Source organism: Perognathus longimembris, chromosome 13 (genome assembly GCF_023159225.1).
Source record: "Perognathus longimembris pacificus isolate PPM17 chromosome 13, ASM2315922v1, whole genome shotgun sequence".
In the NCBI taxonomy this organism is placed as follows: domain Eukaryota; kingdom Metazoa; phylum Chordata; class Mammalia; order Rodentia; family Heteromyidae; genus Perognathus; species Perognathus longimembris.
The window spans coordinates 26,175,340-26,189,087 of NC_063173.1; the positions used below are offsets into that span (position 1 = coordinate 26,175,340).

Consider the following 13,748-nt stretch of genomic DNA (forward strand, 5'->3'; position numbering starts at 1 on the left):
CTAGCTGTTAAGTAGACCAGTCTGTTTGCTCTCAATCGATAGTGGTTGACATTGGAATAACAGCCTGATTGATAGCTTATGTATATACATACATACATACATCTGGGGCTAGTGGACATCTAGAGGGAAGAAACAGTCGTTGGGGGTAAGGCGGAGTGAGAGTGCTGTGAAGGAGGGCCAGGGGTGGAGCCTTTGGCTAGAGGTTCCCTGCAGGCCTGCCAGTCGGTGAGAAAGTCCCGCCTTCGGCAGAAAGAGGATAGATATTGGCCAAGCAAAGTTGATTGACGGAGCAGAGCGCGAGCTGCGATTCCAGGGGCGGAGGCGGGGTCTGGAGCCGGAAGTCGGAGAAGAGGCGGCCAAGGCGGGCTGCCGGGTGTGAGTGGACGAGGCATCCGCCACTTTGTGGAGGAATCCCGGCGGCTGCGGGTACCTGAGGAGATGGAGGGGCCGGGGCTGGGTTCACAGGTGAGTGTGACCAGAAAGTGGCTGCCCTCCAGAGGCTGTCTTGTTTGCGGCTGTGAGGAAGAGAGCGTGGATCTGCGGTAGCTCCCCGTCAGGGGTCTCCGGCCTGAGGCGGGTGGCTGGGGTCAGGGGCCTGGGAGAGGGGAGGTGGGTGGCCGTAGCTTGGAAACTACGAGAATGACGTTGGCAATTCTCTCAGGGGTCACTGGGGAGGAAAAAGCGAGGACAGACGGGCAAGGGCAGGAACTGGCAACCCGCTGCGTCCATCCTCAGGCCGGAGCGTCCCCCCAGCCCCCGTGCCAGGCTTGGGACCCTGGTGGATCCTGGCCTGGGGTGGGGTGAGGTGAGGGTGTTGGGGTGAGAGTTGCCGTTCGGGGAGAGCTTCAGGTGACATACCTGAGTTGGACCCACCGGTGTTGACCTTGGCGGGAGAGTCTGAGTGATTCTGTTGATTTATGTTTCAGCCTGGGCAAAGGTCCTGGCCTTCACCTCATTTCAGCCTCTGTCCTGGCTCTTGCTCTCAAGATTCTGGATTACTCCTTCAAAGAATTATGACAGTGTGTGTAGACTGATAAAGGATCTTTGCAAAAGCCCACGACTCAGTTCAGTGGAGGAGGTCCTATCACCCCAAACCACATGTAGAACACTGGGAGCCCGTATGGGAAGTTTAAGGAGGTGAATCTTAGCCCCAAGAGAACTAGAATCTTGTCATTTCTACTGGGCCTTTTTTTCCCACTGCCTGTGAAACTGACTGGCAAGTTGTAATTCTAATTAGTTGAGTAATATGAATAAATGAGTCATTTCCAGATTTCAATCAGTTTTAGTGAATGTTTAGCATGTGCTAGATGCTTTTATATGTATCATTTTATTCCAGAATTGAAGTATCTTTTTTAAAGACCCCATTTAATTCAAATACTTAGGAGGTAGATTTTTCAAGCAAAAGACCCCATTTAAAAGTAGTTAGGTGGAAAATTTTCAAACAATTTGAGATAATTGGATTGCAAAAAAAATTCAATCCTGAGAGTGTTTCTGATGCCCTCAGCCCCTCTTCCCTTCTTCTAACAGTCTACTATAGGCTTAAGTGGGGGGAAGTGTCAAGGTGTTCTTACTGGGTTTTCTTGAATTTTGAAAGAATTAAGAATAGTCTGCAGGAGAGCTAGCGTTTACAAAAGGGGATACTCTTCCCGTGGAAACTATATCTCCTTCTTTTCACACAGCCTCAAAGACAAGTTGGTAGGAGTAACTACCATGTCTTAATTACTGCCACTCATGCATAAATGCCTTCAAGGACTTAAAGTTCACTCCTTCATGAAAGGGAAATTATTCCCAGTTCTATGGCATAGGAGGAGAGAATGATTTGGAGGTTGATATTAATGGGTCAAGGTAGAAAGATTGTTTTTGATGTTAATAATAATTGCTACTGTTAATTTTTTCAATTATGATGTGAAGACCTTAGCTATACATGGTGCTGCACACTGTTTGCAAAACTATATATAGCTTGAAGAATACTTCCTATTTTCTTGCTGTAATTATGTGAAGTGAGAGGGATGATTCAAATTTTAGGGATGAGAATTGAAGCTCAAAATATTGGTGTCACTTGTAACAATGAGTAGTGAAGCAAAGACCTCATTCATTCACTTAGCAGATATATTTTTAGTGTCTACTAGGAATTGGTGCCATTCTTGATGGCAGGGAAAACAACTAGACAGAAACATCTTTGCCCTTGGTAAACTTGATTCTCTTAAGTCCAAGTTCAAAGCTGATGGGTTTGCTGGATTTTTGTCAAATTTGCCCATATAGTCTCGTTTCCAGACTTCATCTGGTTCTGACTTCTTCTTTTACTATTTTCTTGGTTGCTCAGTGAATTCCAGCCATGCTGGCCTCCACGCTTTTGCATTACTTTTACTGCCTAAAATGCTCTTTCCTTTTATAGCCTCATGACATATTTTCCCTCTCCTCTTTAAGGTCTTGACAAAAATGTCACCTCAGGATTAAAACTTCAAGGCCTCTCATCATAACTACTGTCAGCAAAATTCCCTGGCCCCTACCTGTTATTAAATATATTTCTTTTCAGCATCAAATGTTATTTAACATACTCATTAATCCCGTGGATGATCTCTTTCCCTCCAACTGAATTCAAGTGGTATGACAACAGTGATATGTGCTGGTATCTACAACTGGACCTAGCACTGGGAACCAACAAGTGTACTTGGAAAGAACTCTGATACTTTTGTATCATGACAGATTTTAATGGTTATTTCTCATATTCCCACCCACTAGTGTTTTATTTGATAAGGCTGGATAGTGACCCTTATTAGAGTTTGTAGATCTTGATTTTCTCTTAAATTAGTGTCTGTTGTATTTACTTACTATCTAAAAAATTATTCGATATTTTCAAGAAAGAAATATTGCATGATCCCTTATAGCTTAAAGATATTTTAGCTACCTATTATGGTTTACCAAACTACCCCTAAAACATAGTACTGTGAAACAGCTATTGCCATGCTGTGGGCTCTATGCTTCAAGAATTTGGACAAGGTATAGTTCAAGGTGATTTGTTTCTGCTCACTATATCTAAAGCCTACCTTCATCTGAAGGTAACTCAAATAGCTGGGACTGGTATTATTTAAAGATGTCTTCAGTCACAGATCTGACAGTCAGTGCTGACTTTCAGCAGAGACACCTACATGTGGCCTAGGCTAATGCACAGCATGTGGTGGCAAGATTCTAAAAAAAGACTTCTCAGGAGACAGGAAGAGCAGGCTGCCAGTTTCTAAGGCCTAGGCTTGCAAATTGGCACAGTGTCACTTTCTGCAATAGTCTGATAGTGAAACAATCACATAGTTGAGGAACTAGAAGAAGAAACATAGACCCTACACACACACTTCTTGGAGAAGTAGTGAGGAATTTTGAGACAATGTAAAAAAAATTCACTATAGGTATATGTCCCTTACATAATTTTCTTAATATTTTGTTCTGCCTTTTACCTCCTATAAAATACAGCTAAATACACTTCTCTTTTTTGGTACTCTCTTCCCCTTACTTCCTATCCCTTTGTATCTAAATTAAAAGTGAACCAAAACAAATTTGTTATCCTAGTACCTTGAGGCATTTGTAGACAGAAGAAGCAAAATGAAACTGAATCACAAAATACTTGGAGGTGGAAAGCTTTTTGTGAATAAGCTTCAGGGTATCCATGAACATCTTGAAATGATATGCAAAACTAGTTTGTTTGCATAATTTTTGTGCATTCTTTGAGTAAGAGACCTTAATAAAAGAACATCTCAAGAGACAAGAAGAGGTCTTAATATCATTAAGTTTTAATATCATTTTAAATATGCATAATAATAGGCTTTTAGACGTCTTGGTCTAATATTGCCTGTTTAATTTTCTCAAATATTTGATACTCAGAAGTTTTAGCTTATTTTCTGTAGATTTATGGCAGCATAACAGGGGAGTCTGAGTCTCAAGATTGCTGATGCAGTGCCTTTTTTTCCCTTGTTATTCATATGGTCCAATTATGATGATGATCTTGTTTGATTACTGTCACATTCTTTATTCCAAGGCCTGAGGAGCATTATTTTATGAGATTTGGGGAATGCAGGAGGAAATATAATTCCCTTGAAAGTTGGGGATCTTGTCTGTTGTGCTTATTGCCATATATTATGTCTAGAACAGTGCCTGTTACATCATAGGCATCTGCTAAGTATCTGATAAAAGAATGAATTGTTGCAGAAATTATATCTTGTTCATCTTTAATCCTTAATCACTTAATATGGTGATTGGTACATAGTAGGTTTTTCGTACTTCCCTGAGTGAAAACTCTTGGGATTGCAAATTCTTGAGAGAGTTTATTTTGTCTTTTCTGTTCCATTAATATTGTAGATAGCTTTGTAGCATTTAAGGTTCCCTGTCTATAAGGGCTGATTTTATTCAGTCAGTATTGACTGTTGTAACAGCTCCTCTTAGGACCATCTGATATGGAAGCTGGATAAAACTTTATGGCATATTGATCTGCTCTTTGCATTTTAGGAACTAGAAACAGATGCCAATAATAGAGTAGAGGATTCACTTCTCTCCAGTAGTAACTATGAAAAGCTTTGATTAGTTAACACTTATTTCATCAGTTCAGTCAGGAGGAAATAAGCTTCCAAGAATACTGCAGAAACAAGACTCAGTTTCCTCTTTTCTAAATTTTGCAACTGAGGGTTGTCATCTTCTCTATATGTCCTCATCACCATTTTCTTGATTTTCCTTCAGTTTCATGCAAAACAAAATTTCAACTCCTCTTTGATCATGGGGATGTGAGCCAGTTGCCAAATTCATATAGTCACAATTCCTGTTATTTTAAGAATTCACAATATTTTTCTAAATTATGTTCACTAATTAATAGTTCATTATATGGTAAATTTTTAGTGAGAGTCAGTGCATATAAATTTTTTCAAATTAGCCTTTTTTATAATTTTTAATTCTTTTAGTGGGGGATTAATTTGTATTAGATTGTCTTAGTTTTATACTTTATGTGAATGATGAAAATGCTCTTGCTATGAATAGAAGTGTCAGTTTTCTTGTTTGTACTTATATTGTTACTGTTTTAATTAATTAAATTTTTGTGTAAGCTATCTCAAACCACTTGCTTGTTTGGGAAAGATAAATTAGATAAAATTAGGTAATAAAGTTTGGAGATTCTTTCAGTATATAAGTAAGCCAAAGTTTCCACTATTAGTCCCTCTGGTTGTATAATCTCTAGGTTACTTTGTTAGCAGGCTGTAAGGAATGACTTGCTTATATACAAATCAGATAGCAATGTTAAAAGGTAATAAAGCTTAAAAATTACTATTTTTTTCTTTTTAGGTAAAAATTAAAGTAGATACTTTAACTGTTTCCCCCCTTATACATGCCTAAATACATCTCACTTTGAGGACCATTGACTTCAAACATAGACTTTATATAGTCATTTTTTGGTTTTGTTTTAGTCTGTATTTAGGTAAAAATTATGCCATGAACAGAGGTACATCTTATACTCTTTGGTCTCTTGTCACCCATTTTTGCCATTTAATCATAGATTATCTTTTTTTTTTTGCCAGTCCTGGGCCTTGAACTCAGGGCCTGAGCACTGCCCCTGGCTTCTTTTTGTTCAAGGCTAGCATGCTGCCACTTGAGCCACAGTGCCACTTCTATGTACGTGGTGCTGAGGAATTGAACCCAGGGCTTCATGTATACGAGACAAGCACTGTTGCCATAGGCCATATTCCCAGCCCCTAGATTATCTTTTATTCTCACTTTAATCTGTGATGTATCTCCCCATTACACTTAAGCCTGTGAGGGGTACAAATTGTATTTATACATTATAGACACATAGTAATCAATTACTATATCAGTAAACTAATTTAATTGTATTTTATACCTTGAAATGTATAATAATAGGAAAATAAAATGGATGTTTTTAATACCTTAAAGCATTATAACAGTGAGTCCAATTTTCTGAGTTGACAAATCTGTATATAAACTTACAAGCAGAAACAACTATACATATTGCACTATAAAAAACAAGTAAAGGGCTGGGGATATGGCCTAGTGGCAAGAGTGCTTGCCTCGTATACATGAGGCCCTGGGTTCAATTCCCCAGCACCACATATACAGAAAATGGCCAGAAGTGGCGCTGTAGCTCAAGTGGCAGAGTGCTAGCCTTGAGCAAAAAGAAGCCAGGGACAGTGCTCAGGCCCTGAGTCCAAGGCCCAGGACTGGCCAAAAAAAAAAAAAAAAAAGTAAAAATATAAATACAGACCACTAAAGAGAAAATTTTGAGAACTATTATATATAACAACAAAACATTGAAATTCATTAACAACTAGGGGTATATAAATAAAAAGCACAGTGCCCCCCTTCCTTTTTTTTTGGTAGCCATTATATTGACAAGATTGTAACCTTCCCACTTACTTAGGAAAAGCCTATATATCAGCTACTGGGAGTGTAAATTCGGAAGGATATTTGCTCATTATGTATTTCTGTTTAAAATGCATATTTTAACCCCAAAGTTCTATTTTGGGGAATCAGTCCTACACAACTAGAATTTTAGAACTAGTTATACATTTAAAAAGATGACATCAACCTGCATATAATATTAGGAGGATTGAATAAATTATGCAGATCCATAAATATAGTAATATTCAACTATTACTTACCTGAAAGGCTATGCATATGTTGTTAGGAGAGAAAAGCAAGTTGAAGAGTAAATGAATACTATAGTCCTAATCTTTGTTAAGTAAATATAATAAGGAAATAATTTAAAATGTATATGTATACAGTATAATGTATGTATATATGTATGTGGGTGCATGATTGATATATATATCTGTATCTACAGTCCACCCAATAGAGCAAATACAGATGTAGATGTAAACAAAGATAGACTAAGGTTAATGAATGTCTCTGCTGGTATAATAATGGAAGGAGAAGATTCCAAGTTATCAACCCTTTATTTACTTCAGTACTGCCACATCTGTAAAATTGATATCTATCAGTTTATACTTTTTTTTTTTTTTTTTTTTTTTTGCCAGTCCTGGGCCTTGACTCAGGGCCTGAGCACTGTCCGTGGCTTCTTTTTGCTCAAGTCCAGCACTCTGCCACTTGAGCCACAGCGCCACTTCTGGCTGTTTTCTATATATGTGGTGCTGGGGAATCGAACCCAGAGGTTCATGTATATGAGGCAAGCACTCTTGCGTCTAGGCCATATTCCCAGCCCTATATACATTTTAATATAACTAATTACAGATTTACTTTTAGCTGTATGTGACTCTGTGTTTGAGTATTTACCAAAAGAAAAAAAAATCACATCTTACCTAATCAAAAGATCATTTGTGGTTCTGGTTCAGGATAAGATGGAGTAAATACACTGTACTCTGTCTCCCATGAATACAGCTATGAAGTCTAGACAGAATTCAGATAGCAGTTCTTTAAGAATTCTGAAAGATATAGACTCAAATAGATGGAAGAAGACCAGAATTCAAGGACCTCCAAGCCAGTAGCTAATGTAACTTTGCTCCCCTAGCATGAACTTGAGCCTTGAAAGTGAGTATCTATGCAGACAGAATTCCATGAAAAGCTTTCTGGTTCCCCTCAAAGAACGGGAAAGGATTCTCCTGGCAGCCCAGGCACCTGAAACTCTGAGGAAGAACTTCCTCTGTGAAAAGAAGAATTCGAATCACAAGAAAGTAGTTCTTAGAGTTGACACCAAAACTATATCTATCCATAAAAGAGCAAATTTGTAAACTGCATTTTATCAAAATTTAGAACCTCGGGGCTGGGAATATGGCCTAGTGGTCAAGTGCTCACCTTGTATACAAAATTTAGGACCTCTTTATGAGAAATATTTGAGATAGGGGTGGGGAGGGAGGAACTACAGACCAGGAGATACTTTTGAATCTTGTATCTCATAAAGGATTTGTAACTAGAAAATATATTATAAAGAACTCTTACTTCGCAGTAAGAAAATAGCCCAAATGAAAAGTAGGCAAAGATTTAAATGGAAATTTCACCAAGATATACAGATGGCAAATGAGCACATGAAACGATGCTCAGCTTCATTAGCTACTGTAGATAATGGAAATTAAGACCATAAAGAGATACACTGTACATCTATTATAACTGATAATTGGCCAAGTTGGTGGATACACTTGAAAATCTTCTCTATCCTTTTCTGGTTCCCAGCCTTTTTTCAGTCCTATATGATTTTTTTGCTCACTCATACTGTCAGTGAAAGAAGTGTTGAAACTAATTGTAAATGTTTCGGTTGCTCTTTTCAGTTTCATCAGGTTTTGCTTCATGAATTTTTTAAGTCCTTTGAATTTATCCATATTTAATGTTACTATATATGTCTGCATAGTGAATCCATTTTTTTAAATCTGAAATATCCCTTTTTATTCCTGGTAATATTTCTGTACTGACATCTACTTTGTCTTAAGATAGCTACTACGTTCCTTATGCTTAATGTTTTTTTCATGGCTTGTGGTATTTTCTTTTTCCATGAATATCTTTTTCCATTCCTTTACTTTCAAGCCATGTTTTATTCTCCTAGGTCTCTCCTGAATGCACAGATCATTAAAGGACTTACCATTTTGGCTGGTCAGAGTTTGGTACAGTTCCCCTTCTATATATATATCTGGCACATTTGTTAAAACTCCCCTTCCCCCTTTTTTTTCTGCCTAACTAGCTTCTGTTTTCAAATCTATTTCAAGTTGAGTAACTTGCAGCCATATCAGCCTCTCCAATCTCTAATTTCTGTCTTCTCAATTTAGTGAGGCTATTAGGCTCTAAAACAGTGGTTTCCTTAATGCCTACAATTCTGAAATTGCTGGGACCTCACTTTATTATTTTTTTCATTTTCTTGGTGAGCACAGTCCTATCTTTCCTCTTGCTATTTAGACTTAATATTTTTTTTCAAAAAAATGTCTAGTTTTCTAGTTGCTGTTGTTTGCTTGTTTTTATGCTGAGTTGGACGCACTCAGCTTTCTTGCTCTACCTAGTATACTTCCACTGCAGCCATGCCAACAATCTAGTGTTTTGCTAGTAATTTGGAAATGGAGTCTCTAGACTTTCCTTGCCAAGCTGGCTTTGAACTCATATCCTCTAGTTCTCAGCCTCTTGAACAACTAGGATTACAGATGTGAGCCACTGGTGCCTGGTTACTTTTTGTAGGACAACAGTTGTTAAGTTCAGTTTTGATTATTCTATTATGTACAGATATAGAAGGCTCTACTTGATTTTTTGTAAGTAGTTAAGAAATTGTTAATTCTACTATACCAGAAGAAAAAGAAGTCCCATAAAACAACAGTGGACAACATTTGATATCAAGTGTTTGTGAGGATTAGACTCACAGAAATCCTCATGCCCTACTAGAAGAAATTTAATTGGTGCAACTGTTTTTAAGAAGGGTTAAGCATATCTTAGAAGCCGTAGTTGTACTTCTAGCAGTGTTTTTCTTTTTTTTTTTTTTTTTTTTTTTTTTTTTTTTTTTTTTTTTGGCCAGTCCTGGGCCTTGGACTCAGGGCCTGAGCACTGTCCCTGGCTTCCTTTTGCTCAAGGCTAGCACTCTGCCACTTGAGCCACAGCGCCGCTTCTGGCCGTTTTCTGTATATGTGGTGCTGGGGAATCGAACCTAGGGCCTCATGTATCCGAGGCAGGCACTCTTGCCACTAGGCTATATCCCCAGTCCTCTAGCAGTGTTTTTCTTGAGAACTGCTGATACACATATGCCTAGAGATACGTACAAGAATACTCATAGCAGTATTGTTTACAATAGTCCCAAAGTCTGAACAATCCAATTATCTAGCCTTGGTATAATAATTTATGGTATGTTAATATTTTAGAATATTATACAGCAATGAAAATGAACTAATTGTATTAATTTTTCATAACAGCATAAGGCTAATAAGTTCTAATGTTAAGCAAAACAAATGATAAAGGATACATATGTGATTTCACTTTATAGATATGAAAACTATAAGACAAACAGAAATCACTTTTAGGGTTGTAAATGTAGGGATGAGGCTATATAGAAAAAAGAAAAGTGTTCCTAAATGTCAAGAAACTGCTTCTTTAGTGTGGGAATGTGTTAGAGCGTCACATATTGTGGCAGTCTTCAGGTGCTGGCAATATTGTTTCTTGGTGTTAACGTGGAGCTTATTTTATATTGATTGCATTATACAAAACAAATTTATATGTCTACATGTAATTTTTAAAATAATAACTCTGGAATTTATACTATACCTCAGTGCATTTCTTTAGAGAAAGCAATATAAACTGTGTATTGAAGATGTATACTTTAGCTTAGATCTATTCTACTTGGAATTGAGATTAAATTGATTGATAGGCCAAGGAATTGTAGAATTATACTGTGGAGTCTTTAAAAATATTTTATATAGAGTACATGTAAAATGTATACTTCATGTCCTTGAACTTTGAGAAACTTTAATGCTCTCACATCTTCAGCTGTTAAAGTCCTTTGCTCAAATGAAGCTTAGATATTTGTTTGGGCAGTTGAAGAGATTCAGGGAGGCTCATTTTTTCTGACTTTAACCCCTCCCTCTATCAATTATTTTAGCTGTTGTTGACAAGTGTCAGAATTGCTGATCTACATTGATTATCCTTTATAAAGGAAACCCAAAATACACTTAAAATACATAGATTGGATAATTGGTCTTGAAAGTTTATGGGCTTTAGTACTTACTCATGTTCTTCCTCCTTCCCTCCTTCCCTTTGCTCCCTCCTTCCTTCCATTTCTGTTCCCTTCCTCCTTCTCTCCTCTCTCCCTTTTTTCCTTCCCTAATTTTGGAGGAGAGTTTCTGCCAAACCGTAAGCTCAGTTCTTGAGATTAGAAACCCTCTATTTGAGTCTTGGAAATTTTAGACTTGATTTAATGACAATCCTTTGGCTTGCCTTTTGCCTCTGTTTCTGATAGGTGATTTGAAGTCTTAACACTTGCTAATTCAATTGATAGAGTTTTCTTGACAATAATACTTAACACCCCTGAACCTATAATTATTTCTGTATTAGATATCAGTTACCATAAACAAATTATCATAATCTAATGACCTCACATAACAGTTAATCATTATCTCCTAGTTTCTTTCTGTCAGAATTCAAGGCATGGCTTAGGTGAATCCCCTGCTGAGTCTCAGAAATATGACATGAAGGCTCAACTGTGTGCCATGACTGTTCTCTTCTGAGCCTGTGTTGTTATGGGTAGAATTTGGTTCTTTGTGGATATTAGTCAAAATCTCTGTTTTCTCATTGGCTATCACCTCAGTGGAAACTTTGACTCCTAGAGGCTTCAGGCAGTTCCTTTCCATGTGACCCTCTTACATGTGCCCATAGAGCAGCAGGCATCCAAGACCTGCTAACACAGTCTTCCATGATATTACTGCATCTTAGGAATGATTGTCCTTTCACTTTTGGCATTGCTTTAAGCAAGTTACAGAAGAAGGGATGATTCAAAAACTTGACCATTGAGGAGCAAGGGGCAGGTATTCTTAGGGTGTCCCATAACAATATGGTACCTGGTCAATAGCCACAATTCTCTATCCCACTACAAGCTAACAAATACCATTCATGCTTTATCAAATGATCTTTTGTTTCATGACAAAATGTGTTATTTGGGTTTTTCTAATAAAAAAGACATATGTCTTTCTTATTTTTAGTAAACAGATCAAGGATAAAGAAAACTTCCTAGGGTATACCTCTTAAGATTCTAAGACAATTCTGATTTATTGATAGGAGCAAATGTGCCATTGTGTAATTGAACATGAAATTAATTCTTTTGTATGTTTTACCAAATTGCTCTTACTCTGCAGTGCAGAAATCACAGCCATGGCCCACACCCTCCAGGATTTGGTCGACATGGTGTCTGTGCACATGAGAACAAAGACCAGGCAAGAGAAGTTCTTCCTCTCATAGAGGACTGTAGTAACTGTGACATTGTCAAAGCTACCCAGTAAGTCTTCCAAATGGTTTGTTTTATCTTTATTTTCTGTTGATTGAAATATTGTACAACTCACGATACTTTATAGGTTTACTTTTTCAGTGCACTCTACAGTTCACTAATACCAGCCTTATGTATGTTTGACATATCATTATCAAAGCATGTAGTACAGTGTACCTCAGCTGTTTGTATATCAGTCTCTCTCATTAGACTGTGAGCAGCTTCCAAGGAACTTCATCTTTGTACAAAGAAGACATGCTTTTGTTAATCTTACTATATAATTCCTGTCTTCTGTTAGGTGACCAGTAAGTATTGAATGATTTAGAATGACATAGAAACTAAACTTTGAGTGTAAAATGTACTTCAACTTAAATATATGAATGGGATGAAAATTTCAGCTAACACTTTTGGATATATTATTTGTGTGTGTGCTGGTCATTGAACTCAGGGCCTGGGTGTTATCCCTGAGCTTGATTGCTCAAGTCTAGCATACTGCCACTTGAGCTACAGGTCCCCTTCCAGTTTTTCTGGTGCTTAATTGGAGATAGGGATCTCATGGATTTTGCTGTCCAGGCTGACTTTGAACTGTGATTCTCAAATCTCAGCTTCCTGAGTAACCAGGATTACAGGAATAAGCCACCGGCTCCCATCTCCACTTAAGCATTTTGTTGGGGGATAGTTCACTGAAGTTTATGAACTTTCTGACCTAGGCTGGTTTCAGACTGCCATCCTCAGATCTCAGCCTCCTTAGTAGCTAAGATTACAGATATGAGGCCACTGGTAACCTAGCATACACTTCTGGTTTTAAACATTTATTCATTGTTTTCTATGTTATTGTTGTGCTGTATATACTAGAAGAAAGAAAGGGAAAGGCAGAAAGGTACTTTCTGCTCACTTGAAATATGTAGAGGGTTTGTTTTGCTTGTTCAGAAAATAGAAATACGTTTTTAAAATTTCTCAAGATCACCATGTGTGAGTATTTATATTATTAAGTCAATCATTTGCATGGCTCTTCTAATTATTAGCAACTCTGCTGTATCTTGCTGTTGAATATATTTTGAAATATTTTATTTATCAGACTACAATAAATAATAAGCCATATTTTGGTAAACAAGCATAAATCTCACCATTAGATTGCCCATCAAATGTAAATCATGCTCACCTAATCAGCACCAAAGGGACTAGTGTTAGCATACTAATTTGGTATCATTTCTGTTAAGAAGAAAAATGTTTGGTGATTAATTAACCTTTTTGGACTTAACATTGACTAGTGTGTATATTTATTAGAAAATATATTGATAATTTGAATAATTGTTACAATGAATTTTAAGTATCCTATGAATGAATACTTCAGGTGAGTGTTATTTTATTATCTTTACATTTATTTGTAGATGAGAATTTCTTAGAGTCAGTATTTGTTTTAATTAGTGTGGAAACATTTAAATATTTGTTACCTAATAGGCAGTGTTATTACTGTTGTGTGAATGTATGTATGCGCGCATGTGTGTTTGTGTGTTTTAAACTACCAAAACCTCAATTGAAGTGTTTCTAAAGTAGTCTGTCTCTTTTCCAGTAAAATGTTAAAACTGACATTTAAAAACGTGTGTGTGTGTTTGTATGTTTCCATTGTGAAAAATTTACTTATTTTCGTTTAATATTGTCAAACAAGTGCCTCAGACCTTTTTAAATTGTCAAAAAGATACACATGCATATTTTTCTCAGAAATTATTCTTATTTATTAATGTAGGAAATAGAAGACAATTCTGACATTTGGTTTTACTTTTGACCTTTGAAGACCTTTTGAAAC

The 13,748-nt window shown here is 37.0% G+C and overlaps 1 protein-coding gene across 1 annotated transcript in view; it reads left to right on the forward strand.

The window, feature by feature from the left end:
- The first annotated feature begins 347 nt into the window (after positions 1-347).
- Positions 348-13,748, forward strand: part of Zdhhc13 (zinc finger DHHC-type palmitoyltransferase 13) — a 48,447-nt gene continuing 35,046 nt past the window's right edge. The window contains exons 1-2 of the mRNA XM_048359887.1: positions 348-465; positions 11,814-11,953. Coding sequence (XP_048215844.1) covers positions 439-465; positions 11,814-11,953 — 167 coding nt within the window. The 5' untranslated portion in view covers positions 348-438. The remainder of the gene's footprint in view (positions 466-11,813; positions 11,954-13,748) is intronic.